This window comes from Schistocerca cancellata, chromosome 3 (assembly GCF_023864275.1).
Source record: "Schistocerca cancellata isolate TAMUIC-IGC-003103 chromosome 3, iqSchCanc2.1, whole genome shotgun sequence".
Lineage (NCBI taxonomy): Eukaryota > Metazoa > Arthropoda > Insecta > Orthoptera > Acrididae > Schistocerca > Schistocerca cancellata.
Window position 1 is genome coordinate 635,699,738 of NC_064628.1, and position 25,379 is coordinate 635,725,116.

General features: G+C 40.0%; 1 protein-coding gene across 1 annotated transcript in view; it reads right to left on the reverse strand.

The window, feature by feature from the left end:
* LOC126175576 (fatty acid synthase-like) overlaps positions 1-25,379 on the reverse strand; it is a 218,957-nt gene that overhangs the window by 178,563 nt on the left and 15,015 nt on the right. The window contains exons 4-6 of the mRNA XM_049922434.1: positions 20,374-20,482; positions 8,505-8,759; positions 8,141-8,302 (exon numbers count right to left, since the gene is read on the reverse strand). Of these exons, the coding sequence (XP_049778391.1) occupies positions 8,141-8,302; positions 8,505-8,759; positions 20,374-20,482 (526 nt within the window). The remainder of the gene's footprint in view (positions 1-8,140; positions 8,303-8,504; positions 8,760-20,373; positions 20,483-25,379) is intronic.

Genomic DNA, 25,379 nt, shown 5'->3' on the forward strand with positions numbered 1-25,379 from the left:
GGTGAAGAAAACCATTTCAAATACAAGCAAAAGAAAATTTCATTCTTTCAAAATACCTCTTAAAACTCTACCAACAGGACCTCCAACACATGAGAATGAAAACGTACCTAAAACTCAAGGGTAGAGATGTACTGAGCATGTACATAGGTTCACTGAAGATAAATCTTCATGATTTCCTGGTAGAAAAGTGCTAGTACTCAGTGGAGCAGTTTATGAATGATGAGATGACCACTTGCACAGACTGGCTTGTTTAGTATCACAGTGTCATAAATAATGTTGTATTTATAAAATAATGCCTGGGAAATTTAGACACCACTTTGTGGTGGTCATCACCAGCTGATGCCCATACCCAAGTTTTCATTTTTCTGCAGCATCTCCACTATTGCATGGCAGTTCAGGGGCAGATCAATTCTGGCATGAAAAATAGGGCCACATAGATTACATATAGTAGACAGTGGAGGGTGCATCTCTGATGTTTTTCATTTTCCTGCCTCTGATGTTAGTGCTCAAAGCATAAAACAGCAGCTGAGCTAGTTGCGCACCAGCGATTACAACCATCTGCTGCATTGCACCAATTACACAGGTCAATGTTTAGGCTCTTTAGATTACTTTTGAATTGGACCTTATAGTGCTTCAGAGGAGTACCACACGGACTTCTACCTTTGCTCCCTTCACTATACAAAATTTAATGACTAAGTCTGTTGTTTCTTATCCACTGGACATGTCCAATGTGTGTTGGTGACCAGTAATGGTGGCTTCTAAAGTTTACATCTTTGCCTTCTCAAGAATAGTAATGTTTGAAATGAAATTACCTCATTTGATATTCATAATGTCTATAAGCTTCTGTTGATTGCAGCATTCTGGTTTCTTAAAATCACAGTCATACAACACTCAGGTTTTGCAACCACAGAGCAGGGTAGGAGCAACACCTGCTTGAAACACCATCAGTCTGGTGCATAGAGTCAATTGAACAGTGTTAAGGGTGGGTATCAGCGACTCTTGGTCTGCCACACTTTCAAATACACGTGCCACCAGTTATGGTGCCACATTTCCTACAGCCATCACTGTGGCATGAGAGCACTGCTACAAATGATTAAACCAAAGAGATGCAAGCATCCCCTCTCCAGAGCTCCAGCAGTAGGTATTCTTAAGTTCAAACACTCATGCACTGAGCCATTTTGTGTGTTTGCTAGGATGACCCGACGTAGGAGACATCCAAAAGCAAAATGTGTGGCATTAATTCTGTTCTCCATGTTGTTTTCTGATGAACATTTAGCTGATAATGTACTTCCTAGAAAGAGGAAGTGATTTACTTGTTAGAAACGTGTACAGGAACTACAGATATTGAAATCCAAAAGGCAGTTCCAGGAGCAAGTAACCTCATTTATGGATGTTGATAACAGGTCAAACCATTTACATGCAGTACTGCAGCACTTTACACACAGTTGCAGTTCTGCAGGTGTGTGAGCTAGTGAAGCATCCTGCAGTGCAACTGCCTGGGTGAGACACATACATCTTTTAGAACACAGTCTGGATTGATTAAATAGCCCTCCCTCATAGCTGTATTTAAGTCCACTAGTGTGACTGCTTCCAGATGATGTCTTATTAAACACAGCTACTATGTGCAGAGCAAAAACATTGGCGTGAGGATACATCCTTGTTTGAGACCATTTGTAATAAGAAATATGTCACATGTTTCATTTTGGTATAGCAGTTGCCCAGACATGGGAAGCTTGAATGAATTGAATAGTGTTAAGGGTGGGTATCGGCCACTCTTGGTCTGCCACACTTTCAAATACGTGTGCAACTAGTTATGGTGCCACATTTCCTACAGCCATTACTGTGGCATGAGAGCACTGCTACAAATGATTAAGCCACTGCCAATGAGATGCAAGCATCCCCTCTCCAGAGCTCCAGCAGTAGGTGTTCTTAAGTTCAAACACTCATACACTGAGCCATTTTGTGTGTTTGCCAGTTGAGTAACATTTACAGACTTTTACTGTGGCCAGGGCTCAACATCTTCTGAATAGAAATTGTGTTGAAGAGTGATAGACTTATAAATCTTTTGTTATCTATATACATTTCTAGATTCAAATCTACTGTTAACAACTGACACAACAAATACAGCAATGAAGTTATGTATTATTTTCCTATTCGATGTTACATATACAATAAATTAATATCTGAATTCTCTGTGCATGAACATCATCTGTTCCTTGCTCCTGTATCCACTAAAAACCCAACAGCATGCAAAGGAAGACATAAGAAAGTGTAACCCAAATGTTTTAAGGCCTAACACATAACTTTTCTGTGCACAGTATCAAAGGTCTTTTTAGGTCATAGAACACAAATACATTGACAGAAGAAATGCAATATCACAAAATAATTAATGTACAGTAGTGGAATGTTGGGAACACATTTGTCTAGATAACATATTTAAGTGACTAATATTTCAAGATCACAGGTTAATGTAAGCGTGTGATAAGCCATTGCAAATGTGAAATGCTGGTACATTAACAACCAATGTAAATGGCAGAATGTTGAATATGAGCATGCAAACATGCATGCATTGTGTTTTACAGGTGCTGGATGTCATTTTATGGGAGGGAGTTCCACACCTGCTGCACTTTGTCAGTCAATACAGGCATAGCTAATGCTGTTTGTGGATGATATTGGAGTTGTCATCTGATGAGAGCTCATATGTGTTTGATTGGAGGCAAATTTGGTGATTAAACAGTCCAAAGCAACACACATTAGAGTATGTTGAGTTACAACAGCTGCAAGTGGGTGAGTGTTACCCTGTCAGAAAACACCACCTGAATTGAATTGAATTGAATTGAATTTTATTTGATCCTGTAAGATTACATTATGTACAGTAAATGTACATCTAATATAGGACATGTCAAAGTATTAACATTCTTTATCACTTATTTTTCTACACCTTTAGCTTACATTTTTACATCACTGATAATGAGTAACAATATATACAAATTTAATGGCATAAGTATTCTGCAACACTGTAAAACTCTTTTTGAATGAGATAGTCTTTAAGTTTCTTTGGAAAGTCATTGTCAAGTACACTATCTTGCAGGTTTTTGGGCAGACTTCTTAGTAGTCTGATACCAGAGTACTGGGGTCCTTTTTCTAGCATTGACAGTCGGTGGGGTATGCTCCGTACTTCATTCTTCTTTCTTGTATTGTGGGTGTGTACACTAGCATTTGTAATCCAGTCCTCACTACCTTTTGTGATGTACATTATTGTTTTGTATATATACAATGATGAAAAAGTTACGATACCTAAATTCTTGAAACAGTTTCTGCATGTTTCAGAGGTCTTTCTTCTTAAAATGGTCCTAATTGCTTTTTTTTTTTTTTTTTTTTTTTGTAATGTGAATACTCGTTTTGTCTCTTGTTTGTTTGAGTTTCCCCACACAGTCACTCCATACTGTAAGTATGGTTCAAAAAGTCCATGATACACTGTACACAGAAGGTTCTTGTCTGAATACTGTGATAGCTGCATCATTAAGAATATGACCTGGAATGCTGTTCATGAATGGCACCACAACAGGTCAAATCACTCGACTGGCATACAAATTTGTGGTCAGAGTGCATGGGATAACCACAACAGTGCTCCTGCTGTTATATGAAATCGCACCCCAGGTGTAGGTCCAATGTGACTAGCATGCAGACATGTTGGCTGCAGGTCCTCAACTGGCCTCCTACTAACCAACACACAACTGACACTGGCACAGAGGCTGAACCAGATTTCATCAGAAAACACAACAGACCTGCACCCTGCAATGAGCTCTCATTTGACACCACTGAAGTCACAAACGGTGGCAGTTTGGGTTCAGTGGAACGCACGCTACAGGTCATCTGACTCAGAGCTGTCCTTGAAATAACAAATTTGTAACAGTTTTTTTTCTGTCACTGTGGTGTCAGCTGCTGCTCAAATTGCTGCTGCAGATGCAGTACAATGTGACAGAGCCATAAGTGGAACACGATGGTCTTCTCTTTTTGTAGTGGCATGTGATCATCTGCAGTCTGGTCTTCTTACAACCATATAAGACCACTGCTGCCAGCAACCATGTACAGTGGCTACATTTCTGCCAGGTCTTCCTGCTGTATCACAGATGGAACATCCAGCTTCGCATAACCCTATTACACAAACTCATTCAAATTCTGTGAGGTGTTAGGTATTTTTGACTAAAATCGATCGTATGCGACTGGTGCGAAATTTGAATAGACATCAACTTTCAGTTTTGTTTATGTCGCATGACTACTTCTTGATGTCACCATTTTTTCTTTCTTTTTTTTTTTGCATCAATTCAGTAAAGGCTCATGTTATTCCTTGCACATCTCCTGCAGTTGTCATGCACAGAGGATTATATCAATAGTTCATCTGGAGGGGCAAAATCAGCAGCACTGTGATTAAGAAAGTACAGTCTCAGAAACAGTCTGGAGGTCATTCAACAGAACTGTACCAAAAATTTAATGAATCACAGAGAGCAAGAGTATGCCCCAGTAATTGCCACATACGCTACAGTCACTTTTTAAAAAATATTGAAAATTTTGGAGTTCTTTAAGTCCGCTGGTACCTTATGGGTTTCTCGCATTAAAAGAGACTGGGAGAAGAGTCTGGCTTTTGGAGACAAGGCACTACTTTGAATGATCTCCATGGGGATGTTGTCAGGTCTTGTTTCTCAGTTTGATACTATCTAGAGCCTTGCTGAATCCATTAAATGTCAGTGAAACTCCACCCAAGTTTGTGTTGGCTGTTGTGGAACATGTATGAGAAAGTGTCAGAGGCAGAACAATTTTCCAAGAGTGAGATGAAATGCTGTTTCCAGTGAAACAAGATGTCCTGACTTACAGTGAGAATGCTCATACTTGTGGCAGGTTTCAGAGTTCCTGATGAAGAATGAAGTGATCCACATATTTCTCTTATTCAAGTGTAAAAATTCTGCAAGTCCCTGGAATCTAAGAGACTTTGAAGTTTGGGAGTTCCTTGGTTTTCTCTTGATTCCAGTCATTCTTGATTGTTCTTATTTTAGCCAAACATTTCTGCTTGAGTCCTTAAAGCCATCTTTTCTTTTCCATGGAGGATGGATCTTGAGCAAGAGACAGGTAAGCATCCCATTTGACATTTATGAGATTCTTAATCCCCTCATTGTCGTCATCAAATGAGTCATTTCTCTTCTTTGCATCAGAACTAATGAGATCCTCTGCAGTCTTTCTGAAGATGTTTTTAAAGTGGCCTGCCCTGTTCAGTATTTTTTGAGTTAACTGTTGTACTGCTAAGTCAATCCAAAAGCATGTCTTGCAAGAGAGAACAAAACTTTTTCATTTCTGCAGGGTGTGTATGTAGAATTTTCTCGTGGAAGGTTTTGAGATGTAGGATCATGGTTTATGATGGACAGGAATCCTTTCAGATGGCTAACCAGCAGTTGGTGATCAGTCCTGCAGTCATCACTGTCTTGAGCTGTTTCTGTGATCAAGACATTTTTTTGCCACACTGCTGAGTGATGACATAGTCAATGAAATGCCAGTGTTTGGACTGTGGATGCATCCACATAGTCTGTTTTATACTGATTAGCTAAGCAGAAATGCAAGTTGGTAATAAAAAGTTCATGCTCATGTGAAGACCAAGAAATGGCAGCCCACTTGCACTGCAGTTTCCATCATCTTGATTACCCCTGCTGTTTCCCCAAAAACGACTCTCTCTTCCTACTCTACAATTGATGTTACCAAGTAACACAAGTTTATCTTTAGTAGGTATCTTGACGATAATTCTGCACAGTTGCTTGTAGAACTGATTTTTTGTATCCTCTTTACTGTCTAAAGTGGGAGCATAGACAGAGATTAGGGTGACAAAACAATCTCCAGCAAGAGGAATTAGAAGAATCATAATTCTTTCACTGATAGCAACAGACAGTAATCAATATTGTTTCACTATTTGCTGCAAATCCTACACCGAGGACCATGGTTCTCCTGCATCCTTTCCTTTCCAGAAGATGGTGTACCCTGAGCTGACCTTGCTAATGTCTCCTTCACCTGATAGTCTTGTTTCGCTTTAGGCAGCAATGTCTATATCTAATCCAACTATCTCAAGGATGATGAGAGCTGCTCTTCTTTCTGGTCTGTTACTTAAGTCCAGAAGAATACGGACATTCCATGTTCCTATAGCTATGGTCCTCTTCCTCATTGTAGCACTGTCCTTGCTGGTGGAGAGGTCTGCATGTTCTTGTGAAGCTATGCCAGTAGTGTAGCTACTTGCACAGCCTCCTAAGCCAAATAGGTCTCAATGGATAACCCTGAAGAATTGTGTTCCAGAATGCCCTATCTCTCTATACATCCCTTTCTGTTGTTTTTTTTCCCCAATGCCCTAGGACCCAACAGAGAAGTGGAAGGAAGAGGAACATCTCATACCAAATATTCCAAATGATCATTTAGGCAGAAGAGGTTATGACAGATGAACTGGGTGTAAAGCCACTGCTCTACTGTCCTGGAGTTCCCTCCTGATCATTGCAGTTCTAATGTCTGAAATCACATTCTCATACCCGTGTGCTGTGATGGTATTGTGCTAAGTGATTTGAAATGTATCAAATAGCTCATGCCATTGGTTTATCAAAACAAAAACAAAAAAACATTGTATGTTTTACATGGAGAATTTACTATGAGAAAACTCTGAGAAAGAGTCAGTCATAAAAACAATTTCCTCAGCAATGTGAAGGCAACATTTCAAAATAATTCAACTGATTTGGTAAGTGGACTTGTTATTGTGGATGGTATGAGGATCAATTACTTAACATTGGAAAAGAAGTTGCAATCAAATCGGTGAGTAAAAGCCAGTGATCCTGAACCAAAACAATCAGAGCCAATTCCACCTGCCAGAAAGATTATTTCCAGTGTTTCCTTGCAAGAAAACGCCGTTCAAAAAGTATTTGATCTTATTTTTTATTGATGAAAGCAACAATGGTATCATGGTGTCTTTCTATGTTTGTAGGCATACATAGTGGACATGTCTGATTTTTTCATAACTGTGGAAACAACCAATCACTGGCTAGCCATTGACAAGTGAACATGTGTAACTGGTAGTCACCAGATTTTGTACTGTGGGCAAAATGACTGAAAAGTGGAAAACATTATTGCATCAAATTTTGTTTTAAGCTCGGTGATTCTCAATTTGAAACAATCTGCAATATTCAACAAGTGTTTGGGGATGAAACAATGGATACCACACAGATAAACAAGTGGTAAAACTGCTTCAAATATGGCTGCTAATCAGTGAAAAGTTAAGCACGTTCAGTTAGGCCCTCAACATCCACATATGAGGTTGTTATTGATCACGTAAGGACACTGGTGATGCAGGGTAGATGAATCAAGATAAGAGAACCTGCAGACATGATTAAAATTAGTACTGGATCCATTAATTCCATTTTAACAGAATTTATGGACCTCATGAGGATGTCAGCATTATCTATGCCAGAGTTGCTAACAACTGAGCAGAAAGAACTTCTTTCAGAGGTTTCACAGGACATGCTGGATAATATGAACAGTAGTCATAACTTTCTTAACACAGAGATCACTGGAGATGAGTCTGGGGTTTATGGGTACAAGCCAGAAACAAAGTTGAAGTCATTGCAATGGTAGCATCTACCATCCATAAGACCCAAAAAAGCAAGGCAGGTCTGCAGCAGTGTAACAGTAATGCTGACAGTCTTATTGACTCCAGAGGCTTGGACCATGATGAGTACACTCCAGATGGTATTAACATTAAGGAGCGCCATGAAGGGGTTCTGCATCACCTCCGTGAAGCAGTGAGATGCAAATGGCCAGACTTGTGGGCAGTGGGCAGTTGCCACATTCACTGCAATAAAGAACCTGCTCATTGTTCTCCATTAATTGTGTTGGGATGGGTGTGCAGAAGCTGAAGGGGACTACTTTGAAGGTGAATAGTGTCAGAATACAGACTGATTTTGTCATTAAAAGTCAGATACTTTTTGAATAATCCTTATTTGAATAGCTTTCATTCTAACTGCTACAAATGTCATCTGGACAAAATAAATGAAAGCTACACAAAAAAAGAAGAAAAACAATAGAAAAGAGACTAAATTTTAATACCATTTTGAATACCAACCTGCCTGACAAATTTTCTCTGGATTAATAACCACCTTCCGAAGTTTTGTTGGGACACAGACATGTGAGAAATATCTCCAAGCACTCTTCATTAAGGCTACCTGCAGGACAGTGTCCATTAGAGCAACCCAGTTCTTGGTGAAACAAACTTTGGCTCCACTGTCTGCAAAAAATGTAAATTGTTCAGTTATTCACCAAATATCCACTATTATTTACACTAAAAGGGAGAAAAATTATTGCACACATGAAATAAAGAGTGAAAAAATACATCTTGTCAGAACGTTTGTATGTACATAATTGAAGAAATTTATTATGACCTGTTATATGACAAAAAAGCATTAAATATTTTGCATTAGTTTTCATACCATCTAATTCCAATATTCCTTTAAACACTCCTGTGTACTGATATCCTTGTAAGTGCAAATCCAAGTACACTTCCTTACTCTTTAGTAATGGTACAGCACTTTGTTGACCAAACTGAGAAGCTTTATTCAGGGTGATAAATTCCTTGTCTGGTTCCTGACAGACAAATATGTGACCAGACACAACTATTTCATCACTTTCAGAAATAACAAATTGCCCTTCTGTAAAGAGGATCTCGACACTGAAAGTGAGCTTCCCTGGAATGAAATATGCAATGTTTTTATTCTTTATTATTATACCCAAATAAAGTTACTGGAATGGTTATCCATGTGTCTTAATGTTTAATTTTTAAAAAGCTACCATAAAATTAAGATACCAAGCTGTTGTTTCTAAGTTAGAAAACATCATAATCAATCAAGAGAGAGACCAGGATGGAATAACAATGATATGCAAAGAACACGTTGATGCTTAGCACAAAGAGGAAGTGTTGAGTCACAGAGGAACACACTGAAGAAGAATGCTGGAAATATTTCAGATTCTGGACAAAGCACTTCTTGAGAAGTAGGAACTCTTACACATTCACACAAGAATGACTCATACACATGGCCACTGTCACTGGTCACTAAGGCTTGACTGTGCCTATGACTGATACGAGCTGCAATGTAGTGGGTGTAAGGAAGAGGTGTGGGGTGGGGAGATGCAGGGACAGAAGGGGAAAACACTACTTCTTCCTGTGGGAGTGTGCAGGGATGTGGTAGAGGCAGGATATCTCTCATCGTACGCTGAGATGAGAATATTCTCTCCATTATCTTCCCTACCCCTCCCACCATGGTATTCCACAGTCTATCCAACCTATACAAATCTTTGGCCATACCTTCTCCACCCTTGCTCACAACCCTTTGCCTCATGAATCATCTCCCAGCAATAAACCTAGATGGAAGACCTGTCACATACATCCTTTCACTATCATCTAGTCTACCCCTGACAATGGTATCTCATAACAATTCATCTCACCCCCTTCCTACCACAAGCACAGCCACCCCATGCTGCACCTAACAGCCCTATCCTGTCCCCACCACATCTCTGCACACTCCCACAAGAAGAAATAGCATTCCCACTCCTTCATCACCCCATAACTTTTCCTTACTCCCACAACCCACCCCAGCTAGATTGCTACTCAGGTCAGATGCAGTTGGAGTCAATATTTAGTGCTCAGTGCAGTGGCCATGCACACACAAATTCTTCTGTATGAATAAGGTCTTTATCCGAAAGCTGAAATATTTTTAGTATTCACTCTTTTTCAATGTGCCTGTCTACAGCTCAGTGTCTCTGCTACATGGTGAATAGCCTTATTGGTAATACAAAATCATTAACAATAGTAAAAATAGATAAAAGTTAATGTTTGTCATAATTGAAAGCCATGAGATGATCAAGAGACATTAAAATACTGAATCTTAGCTATCATAATAGCTTTTCTTATTTGAAGAGAACTGTAAGAAATGAGAAGTCAGAAGAGAGCTGTCAGTAAAAGAGTGAATTTGCCTCAATCCAATGTCACTCAAGGATGTCAGTAAAAAAGAAAGTGGTGATACACAGAAAGTAATAAGGCTTTATATGTGTAAGTTTCAATAAAAATGTGGAAGAGAAAAACAACAGTCCTGCAAAGGAGAAATACGATAGGGACCAAGTGAAATGGGTAAAGAGGCAAAATATTAACGTGAGAATTGAAATAGGAAATGTTTCTGTGCCAGCAACAAATGTGTTGTATGTAATGACAACCACTTCATATGTATCTGGGGTTGGGGAGGTGGGTTAGACAAAAGTCCATTAAGGAAGCAGTCAGTCCATATCCTGAGTACACTTTACAATATGAACTTATGTATGGTATGCATATGTGATACTGATGAACATATGAAATTAATCATTTCATTCAGTATGCATTGTAACACACTCAACAATACAATGAAAAGAATAGTTGCTACTCACCATATAGCAGAGATGCTGAGTTGCAGATAGGCACAACAAAAACATTGTCAGAAAGTGAACTTTTGGCCAACAAGACCTTCATTGACAATAGACAACATACGCACACATGCTCAAGCAAATGCAGCTCACACACACATAATCAGAGTCTCTGGTTGTTGAGGTCAGAGTGCAAGCAGCAGTGGATGATGGGAGAGGTGGTCAGGCGGCGCACATACGGATGGGGCTGGAGCGGCAAGGGGGAGGGATAGCAGGGTAGGGGTGAGGGGTGGCAAAGTGCTGCTTGTGGGAGCATACAGGGACAAGGTGGAAAGAGAATAAGGCAGCTAGATGAAGTCAGGAGGTTAGACAGAGGGAAGGGGAGGATGTATTGCAAAAGAAGAGAAGTAAAAAGACTGTGGGCGCGCTGGTGGAATAGAGGGTGCTGTAGTGCTGGAATGGGAACAGTGAAGTGGCTAGGTGGATAAGGACAGTGACTGATGAAGGTGGAAGCCAGGAGGGTTACAGGAATGTAGGATCTGCTGAACAATTCAGAAAAGCTGGTGTTGGTGGGAAGGGTCCAGATAGCACATGCTACAAAGCAGTCACTGAAATGAGGAACGTCATGTTGGCAAGTGTGCTCAGTTGTTTCTTGGCCACAGTTTGTTGGTGGTCATTCATACGGACAGACAGCTTATTGATTGTCATGCCCACATAGGGAGCAGCACAGAGGTTGCAGCTCAGCTTGTAGATCACATCTGGTTTCATAGGTAGCCCTCCCTTTGATGGGATAGGTGATGCTTGCGAACAGACTGGAGTAGGTGGTGGTGGCTCAATGTATGGGACAGCTCTTGCTGTGAAGTAGTCATTGAAGTGAAAAGCATCATATTGGGCAGAATGCTCAGCTTTGTTGATGTTTATTCATGCAGACAGAAAGCCTGATGATTTTCATGCCCACATAGAATGCAGCACAGTCATTGCCGCTCATCTTGTAGATCACGTCTGGTTTCACAGATAGCCCTGCCTTTGATGGGATATGTGATGCTTGTGACCCAACTGGAGTAGGTGGTGGTGGCAAGATGTATGGGACAGGTCTTGTACCTACGTCTATTACAGGGATATGAGCCATGAGGAGCAGGTGTTGTGTTGGGATGGAAGAAGATATTGTATAGGTGGAATACCACCTTCCTGTACCACATGAACTTTTATCTCATCCTACTAATCCCTTACCACTGTCCACTCCTTCTCCTCTCCATTCCAGTTTGCATGTAATAATGTCTCCTCATCTCATCTCCCTTCTTCACACTTATCCATCAGACAGACCTGAAACCAACACTACAATCTTTATATTTATTTTTTCTTTGATCTCACTGTGTCTTCACGAAAATTTTAGTTGGTTTTTGGCTTTCACTATCGGCTATTCCTCAGATTTCATCTCGTTTTCCCTTACTTCATCAGTTTCATTCTTCTTGTGATTTTTTCCCACGTGTTTGGGTGTATTTTTGCGAAATTGTTTGGGGATATTTCTACATTATTTAAGTATTTTTGCGTGTTTTTTTCCATCACCATGGATCATTGCTCCTTCCATCTGCTTCAATACAGAAAAACTTCCTTATCCCTAGCCAAAACCAGTCTCACGTACTATTCCTGAGTTGTTGCTTGGCTCATTGAATGCCTCCAAATAGCCTTACCATCATTTACCCATATCCGGCTGCCACCCTTTCTTCCACAATGACTTCCAGCTGTTCAGATTCTGTCGATCTTGGCCCTCACCAACATAGCCCTGCAAAACCATATCAAGCAGGCCCAAACCTCCTTGCAACACTTCCTTTCCATCTGAAAAATTCTCCTGTTATGCAATCCCAAATTCCTGGATCCCATATACAATGAAACTCTTGCCCTCCAGGAACTAGAACAACATGCGCAATGCAACCTCAAAAAACTCTTCACTCTGTTCACTTCCTACTCCTGCCTTGGACTACCATTGTCAACCACCTCTACGACAACTAAACCTCCCCCACATCCCCTCATAGCAGACAATCCCTGTCTTGCAGACCTACTATATTTAGTCCACCCTCAAAAAATCCCTCCAAACTTCATACGGAATCTAGAACCTAAACAGACCCAAAACATAGTCATGAATCTTTCCTCCAAAAGCCTTAGCCCTGCAGAAGTATCAGTCCTTTCCAAAGGCCTCACTTTTTGTCCCACTCTCAAATTGAATCATGCTGGATTTGTTAAAGAGATTCTCTCCTCCTCCCAATCCATACAGTGGGAACACTTTTTTGCCATGAACCCTACTAATCAAACTCAACCAATGACAAATATTGAACCCTTCCTGACTCAGTTCTCCCCTCCATCCAACCGTGATCTACCCCTACTGTCCCCAAATCACACCCTGTTAACTTTCCAGAATTTCTTAACCTCAAACCTTGTCTCACCATCACTCCCAAAATCCCTCAATATGAAAACAAATCTTACATCCACAGAAAAAAAACCGCAATTCAACACCGAAAAAACCACAATGCACCACCTAAAAACTGATCCTGGCCTTATAAACCTGCTCACAAAGGCTCCACCAGAAGGATTACCTGGCAGAAGGACTCCACCAGCTGTCAGATTCATCCACCTACAACCCCTACCACAGTGACCCCATTTTTGAAAACCATCAGGATCTCAAGTCTCTTCTCAAATCCTTCAGTCCATCCGAGATCCTCTCCCTGAGTCCACCTCTCTATTCACCCCTACTACTACACACTCCCCTATGTTCTACATGCTTCATAAAGCCCATAAACTCAATGACCCACGACATCCCATTGTGGCCAGTTACTGTGTCCCCACTGAGAGAACCTCTGCTCTTGTAGACCAACATCTTGAGCCTATTACCCACAACCTACCCCAAAAATAAAAGATACCAACCATTTCCTCCAACAACTCTCCACAGTTCCTATTCCCTTATAACTGGTGCATTGCTTGTCATTATTGCTGCCACCTCCCTTTACACACCCCTAATACCCATGGCATTACTGCTACTGAACACTACCTTTCTCAATGCCCAACAGATTTCAAACTTACGACCTTCTTCCTAATTGACATGACCAACTATATCCTCATCCACAATTACTTATCCTTTGGAGGTATTGCCTACAAACAAATCTAGAGTATGGCTATGGGCACTTGCATGGCACCATCCTAAGCTAATCTATTCATGGGCCATCTACAGGAATCCATCTTAAACACTGAAATCCCAAACCCCTCACCTGATTCAGATTCATTTATGACATCTTTGTAATCTGGACCTACTCAACCCAACAAGGCAACTTCCTCGATGTTGACTTCCACCTCAAAGATGGCCATATCAGTACCTCCATCCATATCAAACCTACCAATCACCAGCAATACCTTTGTCCACCGCTCGTGGTCTCGCGGTAGCGTTCTCGCTTCCCGAGCACGGGGTCCCGGGTTCGATTCCCGGCGGGGTCAGGGATTTTCACCTGCCTCGAGATGACTGGGTGTTTGTGTTGTCCTCATCATTTCATCATCATCCAGGAAAGTGGCAAAATTGGACTGAGCAAAGATTGGGTAATTGTACGGGCGCTGATAACCACGCAGTTGAGCGCCCCACAAACCAAACATCATCATCATCACCAGCAATACCTCCACTTCAATGCCTGTGATCCACTCCACACCAAGAAGTCCCTTCCATACAGCCTAACCACTCAGGCCATCACAACTGCAGTGACAAGCATTCACTCTTGAAATCTACCAAGGTTCTCACTGAGGCTTTCACAGACCACAATTACCTTCCAACCTTCTACAGAAACTGATCTCATGTGCCTTTCTCTCCAGTCACACACCACCTCTCAAAGTTTCACTATCCAGCCACAGAGGAGCATTCCCCTCATGACTCAGTACCACCCAGGACTGGAGCCACTGAATCACATTCCCCACCAGGGTTTCAACTACCCCTCTTCGTGCCCTGAAATGAGAAATGTCATACCTACTATCCTTCCCACTCCTCACACCATGGTAATCCTCCACCCACTCAACCTACACTATATCTTTGTCCATCGCTACACAACCTCTGCTGCCAAAACTTGTCTCATGGCTCACATCCCTGTAATAGACCTAGATGCAAGTTCTGTCCCATACAGCCTTCCACCACAACTTATCTGTTAATTGTTCATAAAAATGTAATATGTTTCATTGAAAGCATTATTTAAAGAAAAAAATAACAAAAGTTCCACATTACATCACCTATCCCATCAAAGGCAGGGCTGCCTGTGTAACCAGTCATGTGATTTACAAGCTAAACTGCAACTACTGTGCTGTATTTTACAAGGGTATGACAACCAACAAGCTGTCTGTCCACATGAATGGCAACTGACAAACTGTTACCAAGAAAGAGGTGGACCATGCCGTTGCTGAGCAAGCCACTGAACACGATGTTCCTCATTTCTGACTGCTTCAGAATGTATGTCATCTGGGTCATTCCTACCAACACCAGCTTTTCTGAATGGTACAGGTGGGAACTGTCCCTGCAATATATCCTATATTACTGTAACCCTCCTGGTCTCAACCTTCAATAGTCATTCTCCTTACCCATCTAGCCCTTCCCTGTTCCTAATCCAGCACTACACAGCCCTCTATTTCATCATTGCATGCACAGTCTTTCAGATTTTCTTTTTTGCTGCTCACCCCCCCCCCCTCCCACCCAACCCCACCCTGCCCTTCGTCTAATGTCCCGACTGGATGTAGCTGCCCTACTCTCTCTCCACCTCATCCCTGTAGGCTCCCACAAGCAGCACTGTATTGTCCCCCACCCCTACTCTGACATCCCTCCCTCTCCCTGCCCCAGCTTCCTGACTGCCTCTCCCATCATCAGCTGCTTTGCACAGCCTGCCCTAAACAGCCAGAGACTGTGGTCATGTGTGTATGTGTGAGTTGTGTTTGCGTGAGTACGTGTGTGTATGTTGTCTGTTTCTGACAAAGACCTTGTTGGCCGAAAGCTCACTTTCTGATAGTCGTTTTGTTGTGCCTATCTGTGACTCAGAATCTCCTCTATATGGTGAATAGTAACTACCCTTTTCATAAAGTTGTTACATTCCATCCTGAATATTCCATTGTTTCATTTTGTTTTAAATAATTGAAGCATTTCTTTGGGATTGTTGTCATATGCAATACATACTGGTATGTATAACATATAGCAATAGAGCTCCATCATTTCATAATATATTTTCAAACAGAGGAGTTATTTTGAAATAAAAAAGAAAGATCAGTGTATATGTTTCACACTGTTGTCCTGTATTACATAATGTATTGATTCAAATGGGGTTGACATTTACATTTCTGAAGTTGTAAAAAAATTAATGTAAAATGTTTTGGATTGAAATTTATTATTCTGTATTTAGGTATCTGTTAATTGTTCATAGAAATGTAATATGTTTCATTGAAAGCATAATTTAAAGAAAAAAATAGCAAAAGTTCCACATTACATAAAATTACTACACAGACAGAAATTATCTGGACTAAATGCCAACTGTCACATGAATGGAAACATTTTGTTAGCTATTGATAAAAGAATAATATATTTTGACAAAAAAATATTTATTTCAAGAACACTGTTGGCACAATAAACTAAAAAATTGTACAACTTTCCAATATAAATTTGAAATTAATTTAAACAACAACTACTATCCTTTTGTAGCACCAAACTAATAAGTTCCAAAAATGTATACTTCTCTAAATTTATGTTTTAATCATAAAATTACTGTAATTAAAAAGTGTATTGCTTGAGAAGGTTTTGGCATGAACAACTATGCTGTAAATAGAAGTAAATCATACCAAGTGCATTCAGATGCTCAGTCAGTCAGCAGATCAGTTGTTCAGATTGTTAAGACGAGCTTTGTCAAATCTTATTATGATGTGGATTTTAATTTTGTTGACATTTTAAAACGTTTAAAAGAATTATGGACAGAAATAATCATCAAGAATTAAAATGGTGGACAGTGTTTCAATCAGTACAAGAACAAACACACTCCTGCAGACAACGGCTGGATATCAAATGAAAATGATCCACAAGAGAGTCAGAAAATATAAGTGAAAATATTCTAGTATTTGTAAATGAGGGTCATTTTTAATGTAAGAATTGATAGCACATCATGTCCACCCATTTTGTCATGTGACATCCTTTCATGGTCAGCTAATCTTGGCCAGTCTCTCACTACACCACCAATACGTTTCACATCTCTGCCAGTGTTGGTTGTATCGTTATACTGCTTTCTTTGTCATCCTGTCAGTCAGCAATCCTGCCAATTGTGAAGTGCACTCAGCTGTTCAGTTCCTAAATGCTGCTGAAATTCAGAGCAGCTTTTTGAAGTTTATGGTGCAGGTTTAATGAATGATGGAAATGTGCATAAATGGTGTAGGCTGTTTAATGAAGAAAGGGCAAATGTTCATAATGAAGAATGATCTGGATGGCCTAGTGTCATGAATGAAGACTTGACAGAAGAAACTGGTGAGACAATTCGCCAAAATAGACACTTTGCTATTGATGAGCTGCATCAGAAATTTCGACAAATTTCAATGTCAGTGGTTTTATCACGCTGTTACTGACTAACTTCACAACAACAAAAATGTGTGCGAGATGGGTGCCAAAAATGTTGACAGAAGAACACAAAACAAAGCAAATGACAAATTCTTTGTTCATTTTGGAGTGCTGTCACAAGGATGGTGCCAAATTCTTGAATCACACTGCAACCGGTGATGAAACATGGATTGCGCATTACACTCCAGAGAGTAAATATCAATGCAGTGAGTGGCATCATTCACACTCCCTGATCAAGCCATGAAAATTCAAACAACAACCTGCAATATGGAAATGCCAAGTTTTTAGGGACCAGAAAAGCATTCTCCATTTTGACTTTTTGCTAAGAGAGATGTCAATAAATGCTAAGAGGTATTGTGAAACATTATTATGTCATAGGTGCATTATTCAAAATTGCCAGCAGGGACTGCTCTCTAGCGGTGTCCAACTGCTTCATGACAATGCTCGGCCTCATGCTGTGGCAAGAGAAAAGACACAACTGAACAAGTTTCATTGGGATCATCCACCATACAGCCCTAAGTTAATAGCACCAGACTTTCATCCATTTCCAGAAATGAAGGAGTTTCTTTGTGGAAAGTGCTTGGAAAATGATGACATGTTGAAAGAAACTGTTACTATGTACTTTGACAGTCAAGTGGCAGAGTTCTTTGATGCTGAGATCCAAAAGATGATGCCATGACCTGACAAATGTCTAAATGTTCATTGTGACTATGCTGAAAAAGTGAAAAAAATGTACATATTGTAGTTTATAATACAATTTACATTAATAAATAACATTTCTCTTACTTCATTACAAACTGATCCTTACTTTAAAAATTACCTTTGTAGTTTCTTCCCAGCAATAATTAAATAGTACAACATGAGTTTTTGAAATGTACCACAAATTTATTTACTATAATTAATGTTGTTTTATGATTATCATCATTCTGGAGGAGGTCACAGTACAATAAGTGATCTCTTGTCCAGGATGAATATTAGAATATGTATGGTTTACATGGATAGACATCTGGAAACACTGTAAGATTTCAGATTTATTATGTAATGGTAAGATAGACATTTTTGAAATAGAGTTTAAAACAGAACACATTTTCAGGGGCATATGTGGTCTCTGACCACAATTTATTGATTGTGAACTGTAGATTAAAGCTGAAGAAACTACAAAAGGTAATAATTTAAGGAGATGGGACCTGGATAAACTGAAAGAAACAGATGTTGTAGAGAGTTTCAAAGGGAGCATTAGCGAACAATTGACAAGAGCGGGGGAAAGGAATACAGTACAAGAAGAATGGGTAGCTTTGAGAGATGAAATAGTGAAGGCAGCAGAGGATCATGTAGATAAAAAGATGAGGGCTAGAAGAAGCCCTTGGGTAACACAAGAGATATTGAATTTAATTGATGAATGGAGAAAATATAAAAATGCAGCAAAGGAAGCAGGTGAAAGGGAATACAAACGTCTAAAAAATCTGCTTGACAGGAAGTAAATGGCAAAGCAGGAATGGCTAGAGGACACATGAAAGGATTTTGAAGGATGTATCACTAAGCAAAGATAGATACTGTGTACTGGAAATTTAAGGAGGCCTTTGGAGAACAGAGGAGCAGCTGTATAAATATCAAGAGCTCAGATGGAAAACCAGTCCTAAGCCAAGAAGGGAAAGCTGAAACATGGAAGTCTACAGAGGTTCTACACATGGGAAATGAACGTGAAGCAATATTATAGAAAGGGGAGAAGATGTATATGAAGATGAGGTGGGAGATATGATACTGCAAGAAAAATCTGATAGAGCACTGAAAAAAGTAAGTTGAAACAATGCCCCATGAATAGATGACATTCTGTCAGGGCTACTGATAGCCTTTGGAGAGCCAGCCATGACAAAATTCTTCCATCTGGTGTGCAAGATATATTAGACAGGTGAAAAACCCTCAGACATCAAGAAGAATATGATAATTCCAATTTCAAAGAAATCAGATGGTGACAGGTGTGAATATTGCTGAACTATTAGTTTAATGAATGACGATTGCAACATACTAACATGAATTCTGTACAGAAGAATTAAAATTTGGTAGAAGGAAACATCAGGGAAAATAAGTTTGCAGTCAAGAGAAATGAAAGGAACATGTGAGGCAATACTGACCCTATGGTTTATCTTAGAAGGTAGGTTAAGGAAAGGCAAAACTGCATTTATAGCATTTACAGACTTGGAGAAAGCTTTTGACACTGTTGCCTAGAATACTCTCTTTGAAATTCTGAAGGCAGCAGGAGTAAAATACAGGGAGTAAATAGCTATTTGCAACTTGTACAGAAACAAGATGCAGTTATAAAACTTGAGGGGCATGAAAGGGAAGCAGTGGATGAGAAGGGAGTGAGACAGGATTGCAGCCTATCCCTGATAATATTCAATCTGCACAGAGAGCAAGCAGTAAAGAAAAGCAAACAAAAATTTGGATTAGGATTTAAAGTTCAGGGAGAAAAAATAAAAACTTTCAGTTTTGCTGATGTTTCTGTAATTCTCTCAGAGATAGCAAACAAAGGATTTGGAAGAGTAGTGGAATGGAAAAGTCAGTGTGTTGAAAGGAGTGTGTAAGATGAACATCAACAAGAGCAAAATAAGGATAGTGGAAGGTAGCCAAAATAATTAAGGTGATGCTGAGAGAATTAGGTTAGGAAATGATACACTTAAAGTAGCAGATGAGTTTTGCTATTTGGGCAGCAAAATAACTGGTGATGCCAAAGCAGAGATGATATAAAATGTATACTGGTAATGGCAAGAAAAGCTTTTCTGTAAAAGAGAAATTTGTGAAGATCAGATATATATTTAAATGTTAGGAAGTCTTTTCTGAAAGTATTTGTATGGAGTGTAGCCATGTGTGGAGGTGAAACATTGGTGAAAAACAGTTTAGACAAAAAGAGCTGCACAATAAAACTGAAAATCAGAAGGGTAGATCACATAACTAATGAGGCGGTACTAAATAGAATTGGGGATCAAAGGTATTTGTGGCACAGCCTGAGCAGAAGAAGGGATCGGTTGATAGGATACATCCTGAACCATCAAGGAATCACCAATTTAGTATTGGGGGGAGACCAAGAGATGAATGTCGAGAGCAGATTCAGAAGGATGTAAGTTGCAGTAGTTACTCAGAGATGAAGAGGCTTGCGCAGGATAGAGCAACTTGGAGAGCTTCATCATACTAGCCTTTGGACTGAAGACCACAACAACATCTGGAAAGAAACATTACACACTCATTTGGTTATAGTTAAATGTATTGCATTAAGAGTTTTTATGCATACAAAATGTTAGAAGTACCAGTGGATGGAAAAATACTCGCCCTCTGAAAATGCACATTGTGAAAAAGGACTGGTAGATTCTCATACTTGATGCTTTTATGCGCTGCCAGTGTCTTCCAAGCGAGAACCTGGGAACATACAGTAAATATTACTATACTGTAAATATAGGGACACTAAATCCTTGGTAGAATACAAATAATGGAAGGGGTAATGTAACAACACTCTATATTTGTTTCCACCCAAACCCACATAATCCTGTGGGTTCAGTTTTTATTTTCTTCTGTCAGGCTGAGTCTCCAGCCTTGCAACAACTGTGCATTTTCTGCACTATGTATATCTCATTTTGATTGCTCCTTGGTGCCAATAGATGCAGCACATGCAGTTGAGTTTCTGAAGACAAAACATCATGCCGTCATCAGTTTATCAGCTCATATTTAGGTTAAATTGAGTTGTTTCAGTGATCTCTGGCTAAGACTGTTGGGGAAACAAATATGTAATATTGTACTATCAACAGTTATTAGTAATCTTATATCTATACATAATAATTTTGTGTAATATTGTACTATCAACAGTTATTTGTAATCTTATGTCCATGCATAACAATTTTGTGTTTAATTTGTAATAGCGTGGTTGTGCAGGTTGGGTGTTTACAGCATAACATTATCATTGAATGGACACTGCTGTGTGCTTGTTTTATCACTGATTTTTGCATATTTCTCATGGAAAGACTTGATACACATTAGCTTTGTTGGATACAGATCTAACAAAAGACCAAATTTTATTTTATTTCAGAGGATTCTGATTTGAGTGGTGTTTCATCTAGTCTCTACTGCACTTCATAGATATTCCAGTTGTCAACTGCTGGTTTCTCTAAAGAGAGCACTGCTGTGAAAAACAGACTGCAAAAAGAGCATTATGGATCCTCTTAAATTTAGGAAGTCTCTGGCAGAGGCTCTTTTGGCTTGCCAGTCAGAAAGACGAAGGGCAGAAAAATGTTAGGTACTGTTCAAAAATGAGTTAGGTGCCTGAAAAAAGACAAAAATGTACATACCTCATCCAAGACCAGATCTGAGCAAGCAGTACAGTGGGTACGATCACTGGCTCACAGTTGATGACATTTAATTGTTAAAAGGGTGTTCCAGTTACTGGTATTGATTTTATTTAAGTCTACGAGTGATTTGGGTCTTCACACACACAAATGATTTTCAAAAGGATCTGAAAACTGAGCTGCCATGAATAAAGGTCACATGATCATTTGACCTTGTTCCAAAACAGAACAGTTTTCAGATCTGCTTGAAAATGGCCTGGATGTGAAGGCCAAAACCAGTCATGGAATTATGTAGTATATATCAACAGCTGGAAGGGCCTTTCATTAATCGAATATACAGTTGTAGGGCAACAGTTCAGTTCAAACATATGGAAACTAATAAGGATGACCGTTTATCATCACTAACATGTTAATATGAGTGCTGCAAAAGCAGAATTAAAACAAAATGCATAAAATGAAATCAATAACTATGTCTTGAAGAGGGAAAGGATTGTTTCAAAAAACATTTTCTTGGTGCAAAGTGGTGTACTTGAGGTACTGAGGTATCAACAGACAAATGAACAGGACTCAGAGCATTGCTGAGTTTTCAGACAAATCCTTTGCTGATCTAATAGAATGCCTACGTGTGCACACACACACATTGTGCAGAAACATTGTCCTGGCTACCAATAATGGGCTGGGACTGCAGGCTGGCTGCAGGGTAGAGAAGGACAAGGGCGAGCAGAGAGTGAGGCTAGAAGGATTACTGGAGCAAAGGTGGCATCGCATCTCCTTTACACATAGAGGTTAGTGCTAGGGTGTAGGATCCAGGTTCACAGGTTATGAAGCCACCAATCACATTGAGTATATTGTGCTCAGTAACAAGTGCCAACTCTGCTTTTATTCACTCCCAGCTGTGGTCACTGATTCAGGTCAACAGCTGGTTGGTGGTCATTCCCACATTAAATGCTTATAACAGACCTGATTTGACACAGCTGTTTCCACAGGTGGCCCTGCCTCTGATGTGGTAGGATATGCCTGTGACAGGACAGGAGTAATATGTGCTAGGTGGGTGCATAGTACAGATGCAGGCCTTGTGTGTGGGATGATTGTCAGTAGAATGTTCCCCATTTCCATGACGACAAGTAGCCAAAACCCTTGCAAAGGTTGTTCTAGTTCTGGGTGATACTGAGTCATGAGGGGAGTGCTGCTTTGCAGCTGGTTCATGGGGTTGATGGGGGTGATTCGGGGATTAGTTGCTTGTGTAAATGTGGTAAGGGAAATCTGTTTGTTAACTAGGTTTTGGAAGTAATGCCTGTCTGTGAAGGCCTTAGTAAGACCTACAGTTTACTGAGCAATAGATTCCTCATCGCTTTAGATGTGCTATCCATGGCTGGCCAGACTATGTCAGAGAAACATTTTAGTGTGGAAGGGATGACACCAATCTGAATACAGGTAGTATTGATGATTAGTACGTTTGGCATGGATAGAGGTTTTTATGGTTCCACTGGTGAGGTGGAGGTCAACATCCGAGAACATGGCATGCTGTGTGGAAGAGCACCAGGTGAAGCAGATGGTAAAGAAGAAAGTATTGAGTCTCTGACGGAATGAGAATAAAATGTCTTCACCCTGGGTCCAAATCAGGCACATATCACCAACAAACCCACACCAGACAAGGGGTTTGGGATTCTGCGTGACCTTGAAGGTTTCCTTAAAACAGACCAGAAACATGTTAACATAGGAGGAAATCAGGTGTGTACCCTTGGCTGTGTCATGGACAGATGAACTGCCTGCCTAGGAGATGTCCAATACCCAGTAGCACAGCATGCCCTCCAGCATAATTGTAGGGACCTAGGAGCCTGCTACACCGTACATGCCATTTGGCTTCTCCCACCCAACACCAGTCCCTCGGAACTGCGGAGTTGGGAACTTGCACTACAAAACATCCTTTCACCCCGCCATCCCCCTGGACTGAACCTACGTTAACCAACCTCACTCCCATTTACTCTTCAGTCTTCTCCTCTTTCCCTTTCCTCATTATCCATTCATGCATCTTTTCATCTTACACAATTGTGTTTATCTGTATATTATATATCTCTTCACTTCTGTATGCATCCTCTTTGGTTTGAAGCTGGCACAGTACATACAGTAGAATATCTTTGACTTCCCTCCGACACCCATGCCTCCATCTTTGCTACCCTCCCTGTTTACCTTTCCCCTCTTGCTTCACAACCTGGGTTGTCAGTAACTGAATCCACTTTCCCTTTCTCCCCTTTTTTCCCCTCTCTCCTCACTGACGAAGGAACAAAGTTCTGAAAGCTAGGATAAAAATTTTCTGTTCTGTTTTGTGTATCTATCGGCTGTACTGAGCTGAGGTAAGTACTGGCTAGACTCTCTATCTCTTCATTAGTATTCATTTCCTGAAAGAGACATACATGCATTCCAACAAAAATGAGTGACACACTGTAGTGGGGGGGTGGCAACATTCATATTCTGTTATTATAAATGGAAAAAGGAATGGTGGGTTGGATTTTTAGGTTTTCTCTAACTACCTGAAGAAATAGTTGCTCTGAAGCAGTTTATTTGTAAAGATAACAAATAAAAAATTTTACATAATTACAAATGTAATTGCTCATGAAGTTAAATAACTTCCACCACGATTTTTACATTCAAGCGGCTTTACAGCTGATACAGCTGAGGGTCATGTTAATGGGATGAAGGGAAAGAGTTAACTGGTGTGCTGTTTCCATGTTTGTTTAATGAATCCTGTGTGCCCACTATCATGTTTGCCTCCATCTCACCGTCAAAGATTCACACAGTTCTTTCGTTTTGCACTCCTTTGTTCAAAATGAAGAAAGTCACATGTCCATGATAAAATCTTAACTTTTCATTTCCACACGCCACAAAACACTGCCAAAATCTTTCCTCACCATACAACAAGATTGCAACATCCTCCTTTTATCACTTGGCTTCCAAGTAAGGCAATCTTTGGAATTTTATTTTCTGATTGGCAAAGTTAGCCCGAGTGTCATTCCATATTTGGTGATATTCTGTGACACTGCTAGCAACTGCTTGTTTCTTCCTTCCTCTGGATGCTGGAATCTGGCAGTAGTTCTCACTAATTTCATGACATTTCCCACCAAGACATAGAAATTTCAAGTGGCTACTTCTGGTCTCTGAGTAACGCAGCTGCAGTTGCTGCCACAACAGCACCTTCAGTGCTGCTACATGTATAGGCACTTCATAGAACACTTTTGTGGAGGACTTGTTCCTGTCCTCCACTCATGCAAGCAATGCATAATTAATATCAACAGAATATTGGCTTCTAACCTGTGATCTCCATGTATTGTTACTACAGTCATTGCCATTTTAAAAAACATTTTTCCACACAAGTGACTTATCATTTAGCACCTCGACCCACCCTCATTTTCCCTCACACACTTCCACAAACATCATTATTTTGCTGCTAACTGAAATGCACCACTTATAAATCTAACACTTGGACCACCACAAGAGGGCCACTATCAACTGTGATACATATTACGTAGAAATCTTACAGTTGTGCATCATCTAACTCCCCTCTCAGATTGATGCCACAGGTAGTGTCTTGTGTTGCTTGTGTCTTAAACTCGCTCTGACTACAATACAATGGTGCATAAAACATCACATGTAATTGTTCATCATTCAGACTTGTGCCACTGTTCTTAATGCATAACCTGAGTTTCTTATAGTTTGGCACAAGAAACAATGTGATGTTCCCAAGCCAGACACCTGTCTAACATTACACTATGGAGGTGGCCACACCATGATTTACCATAGTTCTACTAGAGCTACACTTCGTAATATTGTTAGCCTCTTCTTGTTCAATTTGCATAACCTGATAACTCTTTTTTATGTCTGACTATAAGAGACTTTTAGATGATACCACAAGTTTACAGTAGCAACTCTTGAGAAACTGGATCAACTGCATTAGATTTGAAGATGACATTACCATAATA